The sequence below is a fragment of the Lagenorhynchus albirostris genome, chromosome 8 (assembly GCF_949774975.1).
Source record: "Lagenorhynchus albirostris chromosome 8, mLagAlb1.1, whole genome shotgun sequence".
NCBI lineage: Eukaryota > Metazoa > Chordata > Mammalia > Artiodactyla > Delphinidae > Lagenorhynchus > Lagenorhynchus albirostris.
This window is the reverse complement of record NC_083102.1, coordinates 45,069,921-45,089,642: the sequence shown is the minus strand read 5'-3', so window position 1 is coordinate 45,089,642 and position 19,722 is coordinate 45,069,921. Positions and strand designations below refer to the sequence as shown.

Genomic DNA, 19,722 nt, shown 5'->3' with positions numbered 1-19,722 from the left:
CCATGGGTCGGGACCCCACCTCTGAGGGGTTCATTGGCCCCCAGAAGCCCCAAGTCTGAGGGGGACACTGGGCCTATTGGTTTTCCAGTTGTCACGGGGCTCCTTTTCTTGCTCTCCAGGGACCCCAACTGTGTGTGTGTCCGTGTGGGCTGTGCTGAGGCTCTACTTCGATGACACAGGGTGAGTACCTGCCCGAGAGCCAGGGCCGGAGCCCCAAGGAGGCTCTTACAGATGGTTGTCAGCGGCTGTCCTGATGTCCCATGAACTGTCTCAGGCAAACCATCCAATGCCGGGCATGGCTGCACCCCCAGCCCTGGGCAGTGACTGTGCTCTGACCCCACTGCGGGTGGACCCACCCAGCCACATCTCAGCCGGGACTCAGTGAGGGAATGTGCAAGGTTTCAGAGTCCTGCTCTGCTTCTGGGCCCAACTCTGAGTGGCTGTTCTCCTTTTAGGGAGGGGAGGAGGAATATCGAGGGTGAGGTCGCATCCCCCAGAGCCCTAGGTCTGAAGGGGGAACGTGACCTTTGCCCAGGAGCCCACTGGTGCCCTCACTCCTGGGCTCCAGTCCCTGCCTTGACAGGGGAGCAGAGGGAAGGACCAAGGCACTTGAACCAGGGCTGGGCTTGGGTGTGCAGCCCGCCTGAGAGCTCTCCTTCCAGCCAGCCCCTCCTCAGAGCTGCAGGAGGGGCTGGCTGGAAGGAGATGGTGATGCCCTTGCATCCCTTCCAGCCAGCCAGGAGAGATGATGCCCGCAAGCATCATCTCTCTTCCTTCTGTCTGTCTTGCAGCTGCTGGGATATGAATGACAACACGGCTCTGTGGTGGGTGATCAAAGCCCCTGTGGTTGGCTCCATAATGGTGAGTGTCCTTGGGACAAGAAGCAGGGAAGAAACAGAGGCCTGGGCTGGAAGGCAAGGGAGGAGGAGAAATAAAGAGGTCACCACACAAACCAACCTCCCGTGGCTGTGTTATATTCTGCAAAAAGGACGCACAAGTTATTTAGCTCTTCCGCGAGTGTTGGACATTTATCTTTATCCCATTTTCCCTCATTATGGAAGATGCTACTAGGAACAGTTCTGTGCATAGTTTTGAAAACGTGTGAATATTTCTTTAGAATTAATCCCTAGAGTAGAATTGCTGGGTCACAAAGGGTATTCCCATATCATTGTCTGCACTTGTAATTTCAATCATTTAAATTTTTGCACAGCCTTGTGGGAGATAATGGTAGCTTATTGTTTTAATGTGCATTTCTCCATATTGCTAGTGCAACAGAGCATTTTTTTCAAATATTTATTGACAATTTGTTTTTATTCTGGTTATTATCTATTCTTTGCTCATTTTTCTAGTCCAGTTGTTATCTTTCTTACTGTTCGATAGATAGTAATGCTTCATCTGTTATACATGTTGTAAGTATACTTCCAAGATTGCATAATTTTATATAGTCAGACCGTCAGGCTTTCTCATCATGAATTCTGAGCCTTCTTTCTTTCTTTTTTTTTTTTTTTTTGTGGTACACGGACCTCTCACTGTTGTGGCCTCTCCCATTGCGGAGCACAGGCTCCCGACACGCATGGCTCACGGGCCCAGCCGCTCCGCGGCGTGTGGGATCTTCCCGGACCAGGGCACTAACCCGTGTTCCCTGCATCGGCAGGCGGACTCCCAACCACTGCGCCACCAGGGAAGCACTGAGTCTTATTTCTTGTTTATGGAAGTCTTTCCCAACCTTAAGATATAAAAGTATTCTTAATCGTTTTATAACAATTTTATAGATTGCATTATTACACATATGCCTTTAATCTATCTGAAATTTTATTTCTCTGTCTGATCTGAAATGATAGCTAACCTTATTTTTTTCCCAATGGGTGGACATCCACCCTCTCAGTTCTTTTTATTGAATAGGTCCTTCTTTCTCCATTACGTACAAATGCCACTTTATCGTAAACACTCAATGTACTCTACTTGTATTTAGTTCCAGACTTCCTACTCCATGTAACTAATCTATCTGGCTTTTCCTGTGGCAGGTTACTGTAAACTGGCAGCATGTTTTGATATCGGGTGTGCTCATATCCCCTTCCTTATTTTTTTCCCCTTCCAAATTTTCTCGCACATTTACTTTTTCAGATGGACTTTCAAATTTGTCAAGTTGCAAATTTGTCAAGTTGCAAAAAAAAGGCTGGTTGAGATTTTTATAGGAACTCCATTGAATTTATAAACAAATTTGGAGAAGTGGTTTTCTTAAACTATTGAGTCTTCCTTTCCAAGAATATGGCATGATTCTCCATTTATTCAGTCTTTCTCATAGAGTCATTTTTGACAGTTTTTTTTAGTTGTCTTGTTAGGTTTCCCTTTATGGTGTCTTTCCGTTTGTGCTCGTCCTGTGTCTAGGAATCATTCTTTCGTTATATTTTCTAGTGGGTGTATTTGTGCTGGGACTTAGGGAAGCTATTAGTTTTTGTGTATTTTTTTCTTTCCTTGGTTACCTTTTGAAGCTCTTTTATTGGTTCTTATCCATTTTCAGTTGGTTCTCATGGAAAATTACATGATCTATAAATGGAAATACATTTTACTTTTCATTTCCAATATTTATACTGTTTATTCCTTGGTTTCTTTGAGGATGGTGTTTGCTATAGTTTTGGGGAGTTACCTTCACTGAATTAAGAAAGTTTCTATTCTTTTCTTGTTTTAGTGTTTATTTTTTAGAAGTCAGGAATAGGTGTTGAATTTTATCACATGTGTTTTGGAGACATTAGTTGATCATTCCCTTAGTGATGGACATTTATAATATTCCAGTTTATCTTCATGATGAACAATGTTGTGGTGGATATATTTGTGTATACTCTTGAGTTATGTGTGAATATGCTTTAGAGTAAATCCCAGGAGTGGAATTTCTGGGACAAAGGATGTATACATTTAACATTTTCATGGATATCAAATTGCCCTCCACAGGCAGAGTGCGGAAGTGCTTATTTCTTATGTTTTTGTTGATGTTTCCATTATTGAACTATTCACCAATCTTATGTGGGATAAAGGTAGTTCGTTGTTTTAATCTGTTAATGTAACAAATATTAGTAGATTTTTTTTGCATTCCTGACATAAAACCTTTATGGCCGTGATCTGTTTGTTCTTTTAATGCACTGCTAAATTCTATCTGTTAATATTTTGTTTATAGTTTTTACATTTGTTCTTTGTAAGTTCTCCGGTTTTAGGCGTGTGCGTGGGTGTGTGTGCGCGCACACACTTTCTGTCCTTGTCTAGGTTTTGTACTAGGGTTTTGTTAGCCTCATAGGTAATTTGGGAGGTTTTCTTTTTATTTGCTTTTAAATAATGAAGTAGTATGTAAATTACATCTTCCCTAAAGGTATTTTGAAACTGGCCAGTAAAATTATCTGGGCTGGTGCCTTTTAATGCATACGTCTTTGAGTACTTTTTAAATTTCTCCTGAGGTCATTGCTCTATTCTGATTTTCTACATGTTGATTTGATTTGATTAATTTATATTTTCCCATTTTGTTTGATTTTTTTTTCCTTGTGATGATTTAAAATATTCTGTACATCTGTTGTCCTCTTTCTCATCCCTAAATGTGCTTAATTGCATTTTCTCCTTTTGGACTAACATGTGCAGTTAACAGTATTTACTGTGCTAAATCCCGGGTACTGATTAGACACTGAGCTTGCAGTAGAAAGCAGGACTGACAGAACCCTGCCCTCTGGACGAGGCTTTACCATTCTACTTGATCTGTGAAAACGAGCAGAGCAAAACCAAAAAATTCTATTTTTATCGATCAAGTCTACTTTTTTTTTTGTATTTCTTTAATGAATTTTTTTTTTTTTTGCGGTACACGGGCCTCTCACCGCTGCGGCCTCTCCCGTTGCGGAGCACAGGCTCTGGACGCGCAGGCTCCGGACACGCAGGCTCAGCGGCCATGGCTCACGGGCCCAGCCGCTCCGCGGCATGTGGGATCTTCCCAGACCGGGGCACGAACCCGTGTCCCCTGCATCGGCAGGCGGACTCTCAACCACTGCGCCAGGGAAGCCCTCTTCAGTGAATTTTTATCTTTAACTTCTTTCTTGTATAACTTAAATTTGTGGTACTCTTTCCGTAGATTTTGATTTGAATGGTTAATTATTCTGTTTTCAATATTTATTATTTTTTATTAAGTTAGTGTTAGGCTCTCCGTTTCCTCCTTGAGCGCTGCTTTGCTACAGCCAGATGTTGCTGCGTAGTCGCCTTGTTTCTTTTCATTTGCTCCCCTCCCTCTTCCTTTCTCACCATACACACAGCTTCCCACTTTGTTTAGAGAGCTTTTGTCTGAAGGTAAACGTTATTGCTATTCCCAGGCAGTCCTTTAATTAATAATGCTTATATGGTTGTCCATTCTGGTTTTCCGTATTCAGTGACTCTGGACTTGGAGTTTCTCCAGAGGACAGCTCTCACCTCAGCGATAGCCTCTTCTCTCCTTGGCACTGTAGTTTTTCCATCACCCTGACACTGTTGGCTGTTTCTTTTCCAGAAGTTGCTCCCTTTTCTGGCTCACTCATGATAATCTTTGCTACTTCTCAGTACTCTTATGGAATTCTTCTTCATCTCTCTCTTCTGTCATTTCAGTGATATGGAGGGAGGCTGGGGGGTGAATGAGTGTTCATGCTGCCATCTGAAGATTCTAAGCCTAGATGGGATCTTGACTGGACGGGAGGAGGGCCCTGCTGGGGGAATAACAGACAGTGCAGAGGCCGGGGTGTGGAAAGTCTTTGCTCAGAACCATTTTCACCTGGTTTTTCTTTGCTTCTCAGGTTAACTTTGTGCTCTTCGTCGGCATCATTGTCATCCTCGTGCAGAAACTTCAGTCTCCAGACATGGGAGGCAATGAGTCCAGCATCTACTTGTAAGTACCATTAGGTGAATGCCATGGTCAAGTCCAACAGCTGTATGGGCCCTGCACACAGGACACAGGAGGAGAAGGCCTGGGTGTCGCTGACGGGGTACCCTCGCACGGGCATTGGCAAGAATTCTTTTGGGTTAAAGTACCTTTAAAATATAGTTGCCCACCTCTCCCGCATCCGTCTTCCATCTCACCCTTCTTGCTTTGTGGTCAGGAGCGTGACCATCTGGGTGTGTGTGCTGTGGAGGCACTTCCGGCCCCGGGGAGGCAGGTTGGTGCCCTGTGATTGGCTGGAGGGGCCACCTAGGCACAGGGAATCTGAGGACAGTCTCTGGCGTGGAAGCCATATGTGTTGCGTCCTCAGTTTAAGGGGAGAGCAGGTTAGAAGGAGCTGAAGTGCTCTCGTGGCACCAGAGGGGGCTGGTCCGGCCTCCATCAGAGGCTGCAACCTGGGGCTCAGAACCTTGATGGGCTGCCCAGTGGACAAGTGGAACAGCAGAGAGACTCCAGCAGAGGGCTCCTCTGCCCTGCCATGCTCCCGGAGAGAGGGAGAGGCAGGAACTGCTCAGGGATCAGCGCCAGATCCTTCCCTCAGGCTCCTTGAGGCTTCCCCAGGTCAGTGGAGATTGCCCCTGGTCTCTGTTCAGCCTGGGTACCTCTCCTGTGATAGCCCTTCCGCTGGGGGCAGGGATTAGCCTAGGGCCTGGTTCTGTCAGGCTTGCTTCTCCCCGCGTGTAGGATGATTACATTGACCGCCCCTCCCCTCCTTCTTTTGGCTCTCCATTTATTGCCCTTTATTTTTTCATGTTTTGGCAAATGTTTACCTTTGCTTATATGTGTATGTTACGTAGCTGAAAATTGTTCATCCACATAAGTCATAAACTCTTGGAGGCCCTGCCCTGATGGGCTGGTAGGGCCAGCTGTCTGCAAGTAACTGCCCCGGAGAGATCATTCCTGCCTTCTTCCCCAGGAGCCACAAAACAGGGCCCCACCGCTCCCCTCACCTTTTCTGGTCCAGTGTCAGAAACCACGTCCTTACGTCTGGCCTGCTTATCCTGCTTGAGGGTGGCTTGGTTCCCACGCTAGCAGTCATCTCGGGCCTCTGAAGCTGGTGGGTAGCAAAGTCGGCCTTGTCTCTCCTTTGAGCTCTAAGCAACCATGGTTCCCCCAGCTTCTGCCCCACCTTGCTTCCTGGTAGGATCTGTTTCTTCTTCTGAGGTCCCTGGCACCTCTCCTCTGGGGCCTCTCCTAGCTTCCCCTCACTCTGCCTGTGCAGGGTCACACATGGTGGCTCAGCTGCAGCCTGAGTAAGGACCCTCTATTGACCCCCAGACATACTTTACCAGCTTGGACATCCCTCCCCAGGCAGCAAGAACCCCAGGGTCTGGAGGGAGGGAAGTGTGGAGCCAGGGTTTTCAAGGTAAATTGTAGACTGGGAGCGGTAGAGTCTTGTCAGGCCTTCCTAATGCCTAGGTAAGAACCATCTGTAATTAGCACAGGGTTTATACATTTAAGTACAAACGTTTAAAGAACCAGCTGCAGGCTTGCCTCGTTTTATCACGCTTCACTTTACTGTGCTTCACAGATATCGCTTTTATTACAAATTAAAGGTTTGTGACAACCTTGTGTTGAACAAGTCTGTCAGCCCCATTTTTCCAATAGCATTTGCTCACTTCATGTCTCTGCATCACATTTTGGTAATTCTCGCAATATGTCAAACGTCTTCATTATTATAGTTGTGGTGATCTGTGATCAGTGATCTTTGTTACTACTACGACTCACTGAAGGCTCAGAGGATTAGCATTTTTTAGCAATGAAGTGTTTTCAAATTAAGGTGTGTACATTTTTTTTTAGACATTATGCTATTGCACACTTAACAGACTACAGGACAGTGTAAACATAACCCTTATATGCACTGGGAAATCACAGAATTGATGTGAGTTGCTTTATTGTAATATTTCGCTTTATTGCGGTATTCGCTTTATTGCTGTGGTCTGGAACTGAACCCACAATATCCCAGGGGTATGGCTGTAGTTGGTGTACTCTTTTTTTTTTGGCGGTATGTGGGCCTCTCACCTTTGTGGCCTCTCCCGTTGCGGAGCACAGGCTCCGGACGCGCAGGCTCAGCGGCCATGGCTCACGGGCCCAGCCGCTCCGCGGCATGTAGGATCTTCCCGGACCGGGGCACGAACCCGTGTCCCCTGCATTGGCAGGCGGACTCTCAACCACTGCGCCACCAGGGAAGCCCTGGTTTACTTTTATCGTGTAAAAAATCCCCCTCAAATCTCAGCATTTTTTTTTTGAGAGAAATCTAAACTTGTGCTCGTCTCAAGCCCCAAAGATGAAACCTCAGGTGGATGTGGTCTGCAAGCCAGGTGGGAGGGCTGACACAGGACAAGGGATCAGCTTGATCCCATTAAATGCAGCATCATGCTTGAGTGTTTCCAGGGTCCAGGAGACCCTACTGGTGAAAGTGAGGGACATTCAAAGTGGCCATGCCGCGAAGAACTTCAGAGCATTTAAAAACACTTGCCATTCAGTACATGCACGTTTAATGCCCACACGGCAAATCTGGATTAAACATAATCCCCATTTTACAGCCAAGGGAACTAGTTATCAGTGAAGTTAGATGAATCCAGCAGGAAAGAGTGAGGCCATAGCCACAGTGCAGGCAGACCCTTGACTTCAAACTCGACTGCACCATCATTTCCACCATCATCTGCACCATCAGCACTTCTTGACCTTACAGACAAGAAGATAGTGTTAAACAAGGCTTCCTGGAAGAAGAGGCCCCAGTGGGTTCCAGCCTTGTAAAAAACTGCCCCACCTGGAGTGCTTTGAGCTGGGAGGTGTCTGCTGCAGGTGGGGAAAGGGGTAGACAATGGGGGGGATTAAAAAAGGGGCATGACATGGTAGGAGAGGGAGATTTCGGGGCTGCGTCCGAGTCCCCTTGGGTCAACAGAGTTATGTGTTGGGCTGATATCCCTTCATATCTGCCCACAACAGCTTTCCAGGTTTTTCCTCTGTTTCCAGAACAAATTTAAGCCTGGGCATCCCCAAGAAAGCCCGAGAGGACCCCCTACCTGTGCCCTCAGACCAGCATTCACTCCCCTTCTTGTTGGTTGGTCCCAGCTGCTCAGATGATAAGGGTTTGTCCTCCTCCCTAGACCAAGACGGCGCTCCCGACCCAGCCGCAGAGGGACCTGTTGGGGGCTAGGGCTCCTGCAGCGAGACAGTGGCCCTGAGCCACCTCCATTCTCTCACTGGCTGGTAGGAGTGGCTGAGCTCAGGACTTGGGCAGTGGCCAGGCATGGAGTGTGGGCCTGGGTCGGGGCTAAGCCTGCGCTTAGGCTCGACTTGGTTTGGGGCAGAGGGTTTGGGCTCAGCCCCATTCTGGGGTCAGGGTTAGCCTGCCTTGTCTCGGGGACCAGAGTTTACCTCTGTGAGAAGCCAACTGGTTGAGAAACAGGAGGGTGAGGTTTCAGGGCAGACACTGATTGTGCTGAGAGCATCTCAGGCCTGGCCCTGCAGGGAGCTGGCTTTATTCCCAGTGCTCTCCCTGCTGCAAGATGGGCATTGGGAGCTGCCGCTTGGGTCTGGGGTCAGGGAGGGAAACCCCATCTGTATTTCCCTCAGGCATCCCACAGAGCAGGTCCCCACGGCACCTTGGGGTAAAGGAAGGAGAACAGACACCGTGATGTATTGGGTTGGCCAAAAAGTTTGTTCAGGTTTTTTCCGTAAGATGTTACCCGAACGAACTTTTTGGCCAACCCGATAGCGTATAGCGCAGCAGGGCTGTGACCTACCCAGTGTCGGAGGGATGACGTTCGCCTCTGAAGACAGACTTTTCCATGTCTAGGCAGAAGTGCAGCCGGGAAGCTCTCAGCCCACAGCCTAAGGCTCCCAGTTCACATGGGGCTCTATCTTCTCCTTCCAAAGCACTCTCTCCCTTGTCTGGGAGCACCCTATCCTGACAGCTCCTGTTAGGGATTGGCAGTAGGGAATGTTTGCCCCCATTTTGCAGGTGGAGAAACTGAAGTCCAGAGAAGGAAAGTGGCAACACCTAAAATCAGCAAGTCAGTGGTCAAACAAAGCTTTGAGCTCAGGTGCCCTGACCCCCCCAGGCCAGGCCAGGGGCACTGAGGGCTGGCTGGTCCTCATTGGGGGGGCGGTGGGGGAGAAGGAGGGTGGGCAGGGAAACTCCAAGATCTGCTGAACTGGGCTGCTGGCTGGCGTACCAGTGTGGTGGGGAGTGCCTCCCTGGGGACTGGGCCGGGGCTCTGTGGGTACACAGCATCTTAGTACCAGGAGGGACCCTATGGAGAACGTTTAGCTCAGGTCACAACATTCTGTGGGCCTGCCGAGTGTCCAATGCTATGCTGACCGCTAGGAGCAGGGTGAAATAGACAGGGGTGCTGCCCACAAAGGGTTCCCCTGCAGGGCTCTCTGTCTAGCATCCTGGGGCTACAGCCCAGGCAGCCTTGCACGCAGAAGACACCGCAGCATTCGTGGAGTTTAGCTTGAGACCAAAGCAGGGTCAGAAGAAACCATGTGCTGCATCCCTGGATTATAGATGGGCTAGAAATGGCTTTGACCTTCCTGCAGACACACAGCAAAGCCTTGGCAGAGTCAGGCCCGGGAGCCAGGGCTCCCTGACTTGCAGATGTGGGTGTGAGCCGTGCACTTGCTGTGGGGTTCTCCAAGCAGCCTCCGTCCGCTACCCTTGTCTGAGTTTCTTATCCTCCCTTGGATCCAAATGAGAACTGAGCTGATCAGCCAGCCTAGGTTTCTCTCTTCCTGTTGATTGCATTTCTTTTCTGTTTTTCACTAACAAGTGACTTTTCAGAGATTCTGACGTCTTTCTTTCTCATGCCTGTCTCTGGCTTTTCTGCCACCCCTTTTCCTTTTTGTTTCTTTTCACTGGATTCTTTTGAACAGTCATTGGAGGTTTGGGGAAGGGGGGTCTCAGAGGAGAACAGCTGAAGCTTTAGAGTTCGGGTGTGCAGGAAGTGACATCTGAGGTTTGGGCTCTTGGGCTCCTGGACCCTGATTTCTGTGATTTCCAGGCCAAGGTTGAGGGGTCAGGCCACTGGCTGTAGGAGAGAGTAGTCAACCTTTCAATCTGGGCAAGGTAGAGAATAAATTTGTAGACTAGAATGGCTTCCATTCCTGAATACCCAATTAAGCTCTTTTAATTATTGAGGAAAACATACTTGTATGTGTCCATCTGTCTCTTTGTATGTGTACAAAACAGACCTTTGACATTCATTGAGGCACATGAAAAACTTCTCAAATACATGACTTCCTCACAACAGTGTTCCTGGAATTTTGATTTGCAGGTGGAGCACCTAGGGATTTTGTTAAAACGCAGATTCTGAGGCAGCAGGTCTGAGCCAGTCTCTGAAATTCTGCATTTCTAAGAAGCTCTCAGGTGGTACTGATACTGCTGGTCTGGGTAGCAGAGCATCATAACATCCGTCATCTGTATGATGGTTCACTAGTGCCCATCTCACAGTCTGGTGTGAATTGAAACATGTTGTTAATTAAATGAGAGAACCACAGACATAACTGAGGCAAGGATGCTGGGTGGACCTCGGCTTGCCCCATCTTTGAAGTGTGTGATTCACATGTTCGCCTCAGCAAAATGACGTGTCACTACATGTCAAGGACCTTCAGACTTACTCTTAAAAGAGTGGGAATCACAAATTATGAATCCATGAATGCCAAAGGTCTGGCCTTTTTGTGCGTATCTGTTCTTATTTGCATCCGACCCCCTCAGGTTGATCAGTTCGCCAGCAGCTACTAGGAGCTCCGCCACACGGTGCCTGAGGAGGGGGTGTGAAATGGGCACCTCTTCTGCAGTCTGACGAGATGACACAGCTCTTACTCCATTTCTTCCATGTTTGTCAGAGATGGAAACAAATGAGTTGTGCCGACCCAAGCACAAGCAGGTGGAAATTGAGCCTGAGACCTCTCTGAGGAGGCAGAGCTCTGTGCCTCGCCCAGTGCCGGGTAGAGCTGGACGGGCATCCTGGGCCCACCTGTGGGTGTCTCCTTAAGGTGACTCGTTTCCGCAGGCAGCGGGGCAGAGCCCGAAAGGTTCTCTCTCAGCCTTCAGCCCCTGCCCTCTGAACTTTTATCGAGAAGTCCAGCCAGCACTGTGCAGTGGAACTCTCGGCAGTGTTGGAAATGCCCCAGACCCGTGCTGTCCGGCCCAGGAGCCACTGCTGCCTGTGGCTGTTGAGCCCTAGTAGTGTGGCTCAGGCAACCCAAGAAGTGGATTTTTCACTGAATTTTAACTTACATGGTGGATGTGTCGTGTTTCATGGGTCTGCTCCATCCATCCTACCTCTGCTCCCCTTAGGCCCACACTGAGGTACCCGGGGGCTCAGTCAGAGGAAGGTGCGGGAGGGGAGGGTGGGGGGAGGACCAGTGGGTGCTCCAGCTGGTTCTCACAAGCAGGTACAGAAATGGCCTGATTCCAGGGCTGGGCCGGCGTGAGGTCCATGGCGTGAGTTTCCAGCTGCCCATCTTGCTGAGGGATCTCCGTCAAGGCCATGCTCTGTGCCTGGAGCTGACTCTGGAGACAGTTCCTGGTCCCCTGCGTGAGCCCCAGTCAGGCCCCACCTTCCAAACACACGTGTTCCCTCCCTCCCGAACCCCACCACCTGTCGGTTTCCCAGTGTGAGGGCTCGCGTGTGCCTGTGCGTCCGTGCACACACGTATATATGTAGAGGTGTGTATTTCTGCGTCCAGAGCGGACCACGTCTCAGCCCTTGGCTTCCTCCTTCTCCTCCACGTGACGCCCCGGCCCTGTCTGTCTCTACACCCTGGGCCTCTCTGCCCGCCCTGTGAGCTGTGTCGCCCTAAGTCCCACCTCAGTTCCTCGTTGCCCAGTGCCCGCAGCTGACAGTAACGCGCATCTTGTCACACCCAGCAGCTGCGTGCAGAAATGCTACTGCAGGCCACAGCGGGCTCAGCAGCACCCTTGCAAGATGTCAGAACTGTCCACCATTACTCTGTAAGTGTGCGTGGCGTGGCTGCGGCCGGGCGCTCTGGACGGGAGGGGGACGCATGCTCCTGCTGCCACCGCCCAGAGCTTGCGTCCGCCCAGGCTGGAGGAGAGCAGGGAGCGAGCCTGTGCCTCCAGCCCCAAGCCCTTTCCCAGCTGTTGCATGTTGACATCTGTGTGTCCTGTGAGTTCTCTGCAACCTCGTGGCCTGGGGCAGGAGGGGAGGTTGCGGGCATGGGGCTGTGTCCACTGTGGAGCAGGTGGGGCGCGGCCGGTGCAGAGCAGGAAGCAGCTTTGAAGCCTCTGCCACTGCCGCTGTCGTGATGTGTGGTCTTCCGCAAATCCCCACGTCTCTGGGTTTCAGTCTTTGCAACTGCCAGATTATTTCTAAGGGCCTTGAGCTTGAGTTCATTTAGGCTGTCCTCCTGCAGGGGGCGGGACCCTCACCCCACGCACCTCACTCCCACCGAACGTGCTGAGTGGCTGACCCCCCACACAAGCCTATTAGGTGGGTACTTGTATTATCCTCATTTTACAGGTGAGGAAACTGAAGCGCAGAGAGGTGAAATGACTCGCCCAAGGCCACACGGTTGGCAGGGTGAGGATTTGAACCCAGGGAGTCCTAGGCACTAGTCCCTGGGGCATCTCTTGCTGGAGCCTCAGCTCCAACTTGGACACCCCTTTAAGTGGGGGAGCCCACTGGAATTCGGGGGGCTCTGACCGTTGGAGCTCTTCTTTGTACTCTTTAGGCCTCTTCTGCCCGGTGATGCCTCCTTGGGGCAGGAAGACAGAGGCTAAGGCCCTGTGCCGCAGTCTCTCTGGGTTAATCAGATCGTAGCGTTGAGTCTGTGACTCCTCAACGCGGGGTTCCAAGGTTCACACAATATGTTCCCATCCCAAGGCCTCCGAAGGACAGAGGTCCTCGGACTCTGAGACCTAGTGACTTCCTCACCTGCCTCCACTGTCCCATCTACCAAAAGGAGTCATGGGGGTGCCCTGGGTCCCTGGTAGAAGTCCCTGATTATTCCTGGGCTGCACTGGGGCCACAGGGGAGGGAAGGCGTTGCCCTTGGACTATACTGTGGGATGCCCTGCTGCATTCGCCACATCTGCCTGGGGCCGGGAAGGGCCTGAAAGGTTGTGTTTCTCACGTACCAAACCCGTCCCATCCGCCACCACCACGGAAGCTGGAGAAGTTTGGCCTTTCGGTTTCCAGGGCACTTTTCAAACGTCAGGGGCAGATCCCTGGAAACAGATCCATTCTGGGGAGAGGAGGCAAGAAGGCAGGGACCGCGGCACATCCCAGGGCTGCCTTCCCTCCTCAGCTTCTTGAGTTAAGCTGCTCTTTTAAAGTAACCCCTTTAGGCAGGGTCACAGAGGCACCCGCAAGATGTCCACACGCCTGCGTTTCCAGGCCACTGTCCTCTTCCTTTTGGACTTTCATTCTCCAGCCAGCACTTCTCGCTGCCCTCTGGGTGCCTGGAGATGAGCATGAGCAGGGCTCCCAGGTCATGCTCAGTGTCAAGGGCTCCCAGGGGTTCATCCCGGGCCCGGGTGGTCATCCCTTCATGGACACGCACTTTCCGAGTGTGAGCCCTGTGCAGGGCGTGTGCTGGCCAGGGCAGATGACAGTTAAGTGAGGTCCCGTGCCTGCCTTCACAGAGCCACATCCGAGAGAGGACAGACACATGAGAGGCTAGACCACTCCCAAACTCAGCTGGGCTCTGAGTGGGAGCCCCTCAGATCCTGTTGGCGCCCGCTCTGGTCCAGGCACCCCCAGGTCCTGTAGAATGGGCAGTCAGTGAGCACGGGGAGGATTGGTGGGCACTGGGCACTCGAGGGGCTGTTTCCTTCCAGGACTGAGCCTTGGTCCACCTGAAGGTCTCCCCAGGCTATTCCTTCCCCTTCCGCTGTGTCCCCTCCCCTGCTTTTCTTTCTTCCCCTTCCCCATCCTTTCCTTCTTGGTAGATGCTGGTCAGCCAAGGGCATCACTCAGACTCCATGGATTCTACTTCTCCTGAAATCCGGAGGCCCCACATTCAGTAGAACATTCTCTCCCAGAAAGGCTGGGATGGGAAAGAGGGAGGGAGGGGCACACGGCGTGACTGCCGCAAGTCAAACGGCCACCCCCGTACCCCGCTGCCCACCCTGGTGGGCTGAGCTCTGCTAGGAGGGCCCAGGGGGCGGACTGCACCTGTCAGGCGGGGCTGGCTCTTCCAGGAGATCCAAAGGGAGCCAGTCTGCTGGGGTGGGCAGAGACGGGGTCCCCCCTTTTGGAGACCCTCTGGGAGCCACCCTTCCCCCGGAGCAGGACCCACAAAGAGCACGTCGCCATGCCTACTCTTGATGTTTTCCCGTGGCTTCTGTACCCCCTCCTCTCAGACAAGAGCCCCTCCCCACTGGGCCCAGGAGCCAGTTGCAGTCAGAGGAACCTCAGAAGAGCTGGCCTCAGAGAGTACTGAGGTCCCTTGGGCCGTTTCTCCCTTGCCCGTTCTACTCCCACCTGAGCAGACAGCCTTTGCTCCCCCAGCTCAGTTTCCCAGGTGGCAGGTTCCTCCTGTTTATGCTCGGAGTCAGTAAATCCTTCCTAGGACCCCTCCCATGTCTCTCCTTCTGTGGTCTACCCAGTGTTCCCCACCCGCCTCCCCGTCATCAGCGCCTCTCCGTCCCTCTCCACGAGCATGCCTGGCTAGCCCCAGACTCAGGAAAGCCGACGGTCTCTGTGGTTCCCTAGGGGCTGCTCTTTCCAGGCACAGGGAGCTGCTCTTCAGAGCAGGAGAATGCTTGTTTTGCTTGAGGACACCTCGTGTTGTCCTTCCAAATCCCATCCCAGGGTTTTGCCCTGACTTCACTTTTCCCAGAGGTTTCGCACCTCCCAAAAAGGGTCTGTGTAAATCACACACTCACATGTGCATGTTTAGTGGTTGTACAGGATACCGGCATGGCCTAGAGGGATGGGTGCCCTGCAGACAGGGGGTTGTCTCCCCAGCACTTCCCAGGGAGCTCTGGAAGCCTGGGCTCTGTTGGCTGCCATCTCCCCCAGGCCCCACGCACCGGGAGAGAATCCTGAGGGAGCCTGTGGATAGGGGCCCCAGCTCCGGGGGAGAGTAGGGGCTGGGACTGGGCTTCTCTGCCCTGCATGGCTCTGGCCCCAAGCCCTGGCAGCTCCCGGAGCAGAGGTTTTGCTCTTTCCCCACAGACGGCTCGCCCGGTCCACCCTGCTGCTCATCCCACTATTTGGAATCCACTACACGGTCTTTGCTTTCTCCCCAGAGGACGTCAGCAAGAGGGAGAGACTTGTGTTTGAGCTGGGGCTGGGCTCCTTCCAGGTAGGTGTGGTGTGTGTGGAGGGCAGGACTCATGGGGAGCCAGGGCCCTGGCCTCTACCTTGGTGGTGTTCTACGTCTTTAACCTATTCTAGGTTCCACCTCTGGAATAATAGGACTAGATTAGAAGGGAGCTGGGAGAGCCCTTTCTACTGTCCACCCTCTAGACTCCCACGAGAAGACACGCTGTTATTTTCTTGTTGCTGCTGCGTCTGGGTGTCCTGAGCCAGGCCTCCCTTGGGCAATCAAAGGCGGCAGCTCCCCGCCCCTCACCATCGGCCCCGGGGGTGGGCAGAGTGGCCTCAAGAGACCTCTCTGACTGCAGCCTGTAGAACGTGCACCCCGTGAGTGCTGGAGCTTTGTCTTACCCAAGTAAGACAGATCCCCAGCACAGGGTCTGGTCACAGGGAGCTGAATGAGCTGAACGGGGGATGAGCAAACAGATATGTAAATAAGTGATCCAGGGAATGAGAGAGCCAGAGACTAGTAAGTCCGTGCATGAAGGAATCAGTAAACGGGGCTGTAAATGAGTGAGGGAAGGGGTGAGTGAGTCAGTGCGAGGATGCGTAGTGAGTAATGAACAGGTGGGCGCATGAGTGGGGCAGTGAAGGCGGTGGGTGGCTCCCTTGAAAGTCCCCAGGATAGAGCGCCTCTCCCTAGCCCAGCTGTTTAGAGGAGTATTTGACCTCGATGGTCGCAAAGTTATTCTGTGTATCTGACCGGACTCTCTCCCTTGCCCCATTTTAATTCAAAGCCATTTTACCTGTTCGGGTTCTTAGCCTGGGAAGGCTGGGAGGTTTGTTGACGAAGCCCCAGCCTGGGAGTCAGAGCCTGGGGTTCCTGTCTCAGCACAAGAATTCTGAATGCACAGAATATAAGTCAAGAATGTGTGTAGAAGAGCCGAGCACCTACTCTGCCCCAGGCACTTCTGTGGTGTTCTGTGTGTTCTGCGTACGAGGGTGTCTGGCCGCGGGAGGGTGGAGTGGGGAGGTGGTGGTGGACACAGACAGGACTGCTCTGTCCTGTAGGACTGCTGCCCTCAGGGGGCCTGCGGGCTGGCTGGGGAGCCCAGAGGACACTCTGGGGCGTGCAGGGAAGGCCTCCTCTAGAACGTGGGTTAGAGCTGGCCCTTGGGAATGGGAAGGATTTGACCAAGGGAATGTGAGATCCAAAGCCAGGGTTGTCAGTGGGAGGGAACGCCCCCGCCAGCCACTTGGCTTCATGGGTGTGGCCATCCTGATGGAACGGAACTTTTCCCATCTTACCGCGGATGCCCAGGCAGGTGCCTGCATTCAGATCATCTTAGTTTTCTGCTTCCTGGTGTCACTCCCTGCTCCTGCGGCCTCCCACACACCCCGGGTGGAGGGCTCCTTGCTGGCATTCTCAGGTTTTGTTTGTCTTCTCTCCCTAGGGCTTTGTGGTGGCTGTTCTCTACTGTTTTCTGAATGGGGAGGTAAGATCCTGGCCTTCTTAGCAGTGGAGGTACAGCTTGCTGGGAAGCAGACAGGGCTGTGGCCTGCTGGGCGCACAGGGCTGATCCTCCCGACCTGGACCCTGCCAGTTTCCCAGCACCTACAGGAGGGGCCGGCAGCTGTGCCGGCGTCTCCTGACGGCCTCCACCCTGTGCCAGATTCTCTCCCGCTTTGCCTGCTGTGCAGCTGAGGCCCAGCCTCCAGAGCCGAGCTCCCTCCATAAAGGCACCAACTGTTGCGTGCACACCCACCTGGGAGGGCTCTCACCATAAGACACACCTTAGTCAGGGCGAACCGAAAGTGAGGAAGGACAAAGCACAGGAAATGGTACATACAGTTTCTGAGGCTGGTGATGGGCAGGGGTGCTGAGTGGGGAGCTATCCAAAGTTCAGCCCTGCCCCCAGCAGGCCGGCCTGCCTGCCCAAACCCATCCCCTGTAAGAGCGGGACTTGAGGGACCCTGGGGAGCGGCTTGGAACCTTCTAGCAAGGCTCCATTTCCAGGCCTGTTAGGGTGAGGCTTTCGAGCAGAGTGCGGAACAGAGATGCTGAGGTGGGGATGGGGGCTGAATGGGCGGATGGCTTTGGAGAGCGGGCAGAAGCCATTGCACCAAGTGCTTGGGCCTTGGCTGGGTGACCGCGGCAGGCTTCCTCCTCTTTTTGCATCTGAGAAATAAGAAGATTAGCTCAGACCACCTACAGAAGGGTCAGATAAGGGTAGATACGGAGAGGCAGACAGGGCCCTGCAGGGAGTGGCTGGGAGACACAAGAAGTCGGAGTACAAGCAGCTTGTCAGGACCGACGGTGGAAGTGGGAGCCGGAACTGGAGGTGGGGGGTGCCTGCACCGCACAAAAGTGCTGGCGAAGGGGGTGGGTACGTGGACGCTGAAACTGGGCATGCCCTGCGCGCACCATGCTAAGAGCAACACGGGGGTCTTGGCCCAGAAGGGTGCTTTATTTAGTGATCCTCAACCCTAACGGCGTATTGGAATCCCCTGGGAAGCTTTAAAACATATGGGTGCCCCACCCCAGAGATTGGATATGGTCTGGGCATCTGGGTTTTTAAGGCTCTCCAGGCGATCCTCATCTGCAGCCGCCGTTAATGGGAGTGCCCGCCTGGGAGGGGCCCCAGGGCCGGCAGGCGGGCAGGTGAGGTGTGGGAGGGTGTCTGCCCAGAAGTGACCGCCCGAGTTGCCCCCCGCAGGTGCAGGCGGAGATCAAGCGGAAGTGGCGGAGCTGGAAGGTGAACCGCTACTTCACCATGGACTTCAAGCACCGGCACCCGTCCCTGGCCAGCAGCGGGGTGAACGGGGGCACCCAGCTCTCCATCCTGAGCAAAAGCAGCTCCCAGATCCGCATGTCTGGCCTCCCAGCCGACAACCTGGCCACCTGAGCCCACCCTGCCCCCTCCTCTCCTCGGAACAGCGGCTGGGGCTCGGGTGGGTGGGCGCCGGCCCACGCGTGCTGTGCCTCTTCTCTCCCTTCGGGCTGGCCGCCCAGCTCCCCGAGGTGGGAGAAGGATGCGGGGCGCAGACGGGTATTTCCCCTCCCCGTTTTGGCGCTGGCCCCGCCCACCGTGGGCCCCTGGGCGTTGACCCCAGACATGTAAATACTCCTTAATTTTGGGAAAGTCGTCCCATCCCTCCCCCTCTACCTTGTGTCCCTGCTCACCTCAGGCAGGTCCCCAGCTCCACCCGACCCCGTCCCCACCAGCCTCAGTGATCGCCTGACCCTGTGTGGGAGGCCTTGTGAGCTGAGGCTGGTGACCTTGCTTTGGTGGATTCGGGGTGGGCCCTGCCTGACAGCCCCCCTGCAGTGTCTGACTCTCGGTATGGACTCTTTGAGTCTGCTCGCCACCCCGTGGCTCTTTTCAGGCCTGGCCCAGTCCCCGAGGCTGCCAGAGGTCCAGCGTGGAGTGCTTTTCGGTGCAGGCGAGACCCATGCTCACCCAACATCTTGGTATCCAGGTGCCCAGTTCCTGGGTATCAGACAGTGGGAAAGCTCCAGGGCTCTTCCAGTCAGAGTCTTCAGTTTGGATGTGGGGCTAAGGCCAGAGAAAGTTCTGGTGCTTTTCATTTGGCCCAAGAAAAATTGCCAGGAGCCAGAAAAGTGGATGTGATTGTAATGGAGATGGAAAGAGTTTGGAGGGACCCGTGGAAGAAGACCTTCACCACCTCCATTAGTTTACCCCTGACTCAAGGTAGGTGGGGGTTCATCTGGTAGCTTCCCTTCTGTGCCTCCTGTCCCCAGGCATCAGTTGCAGAACACTGAGAGATGGATGCCTCAGAGAAACTCTTCCCCAACTACACTCACCATATAGAGCCCCTAAGCCCTCTGCCTTCCCAGTTCCCCTTGAAGTCAAAGCCATGACTGGGATGAACCAGCCACCTTTCTGTGATATCAGCGAATCGCGAAGCACCTTACACCTCCATGTGCCCAGGGCCCAGGGCTCCCCTTCATCGCCCCCCCACCGCCCCGGACCACGAGGAGCCTCCGTCGCCAGCTTTCTCTGGCTTGGGCTCAGCTAATGAAATCGGAGACCTCTGCAAAGACTTCCCTCTGTGCGCTTTAGACATGGAGTCAGCACGGATGCCAGGGTGTCCTAGGGTTTGGGAGGGGAAGCCACACCTGCCATGCTTGTTAGCAGGGGCTGCTGATGGGAGGAGTGGCTGCACCCAAACTCCTGTCCTGGCTGCCCAGCCACAAGTTACCAGACCACACCCTAAGAATTTACACTGGGGCAGAACCAGGTTCAGGACAGGTGGAGGAAAGTGCTAGAATGCAGTGGCCCCTGTGCGGGGCCCGCCTCGTTTGTGTCAGCTTGTGGTGGTTCTGTCCGAGTGTGTGTGTGGGCTTGTTTCACGGGCACGTTCTGGAACACTTGGAGAGTTTGGGAGGATGGGCAATGTTGCTCTGCTTGGTTTTATAGAGAGGAAGAGGCCCAGGGGACGAAGGGACGTGTTCCTGGAGAGGCCTTCGAAGTGGCTGGAGAAGGGCCTAGTGCTTGGTTTACAGATAAGCCCCATGTCCGGT

General features: G+C 53.1%; 1 protein-coding gene across 4 annotated transcripts in view; it reads left to right on the top strand.

Moving 5' to 3' along the window:
• Nucleotides 1–18,324, top strand: part of ADCYAP1R1 (ADCYAP receptor type I) — a 39,365-nt gene extending 21,041 nt beyond the window's left edge. For 2 of the 4 annotated variants that reach the window (XM_060156040.1, XM_060156038.1), the window contains 6 exons: nt 120–180; nt 792–861; nt 4,794–4,885; nt 15,093–15,222; nt 16,631–16,672; nt 17,894–18,324. In XM_060156040.1, the coding sequence (XP_060012023.1) occupies nt 120–180; nt 792–861; nt 4,794–4,885; nt 15,093–15,222; nt 16,631–16,672; nt 17,894–18,082 (584 nt within the window). In that variant the 3' untranslated portion in view covers nt 18,083–18,324. Of the gene's footprint in view, nt 1–119; nt 181–791; nt 862–4,793; nt 4,886–11,819; nt 11,904–15,092; nt 15,223–16,630; nt 16,673–17,893 lie in introns of all 4 variants that reach the window. The other 2 variants (XM_060156039.1, XM_060156037.1) reach the window with 2 other exon arrangements.
• The last annotated feature ends 1,398 nt before the right edge of the window (nt 18,325–19,722 follow it).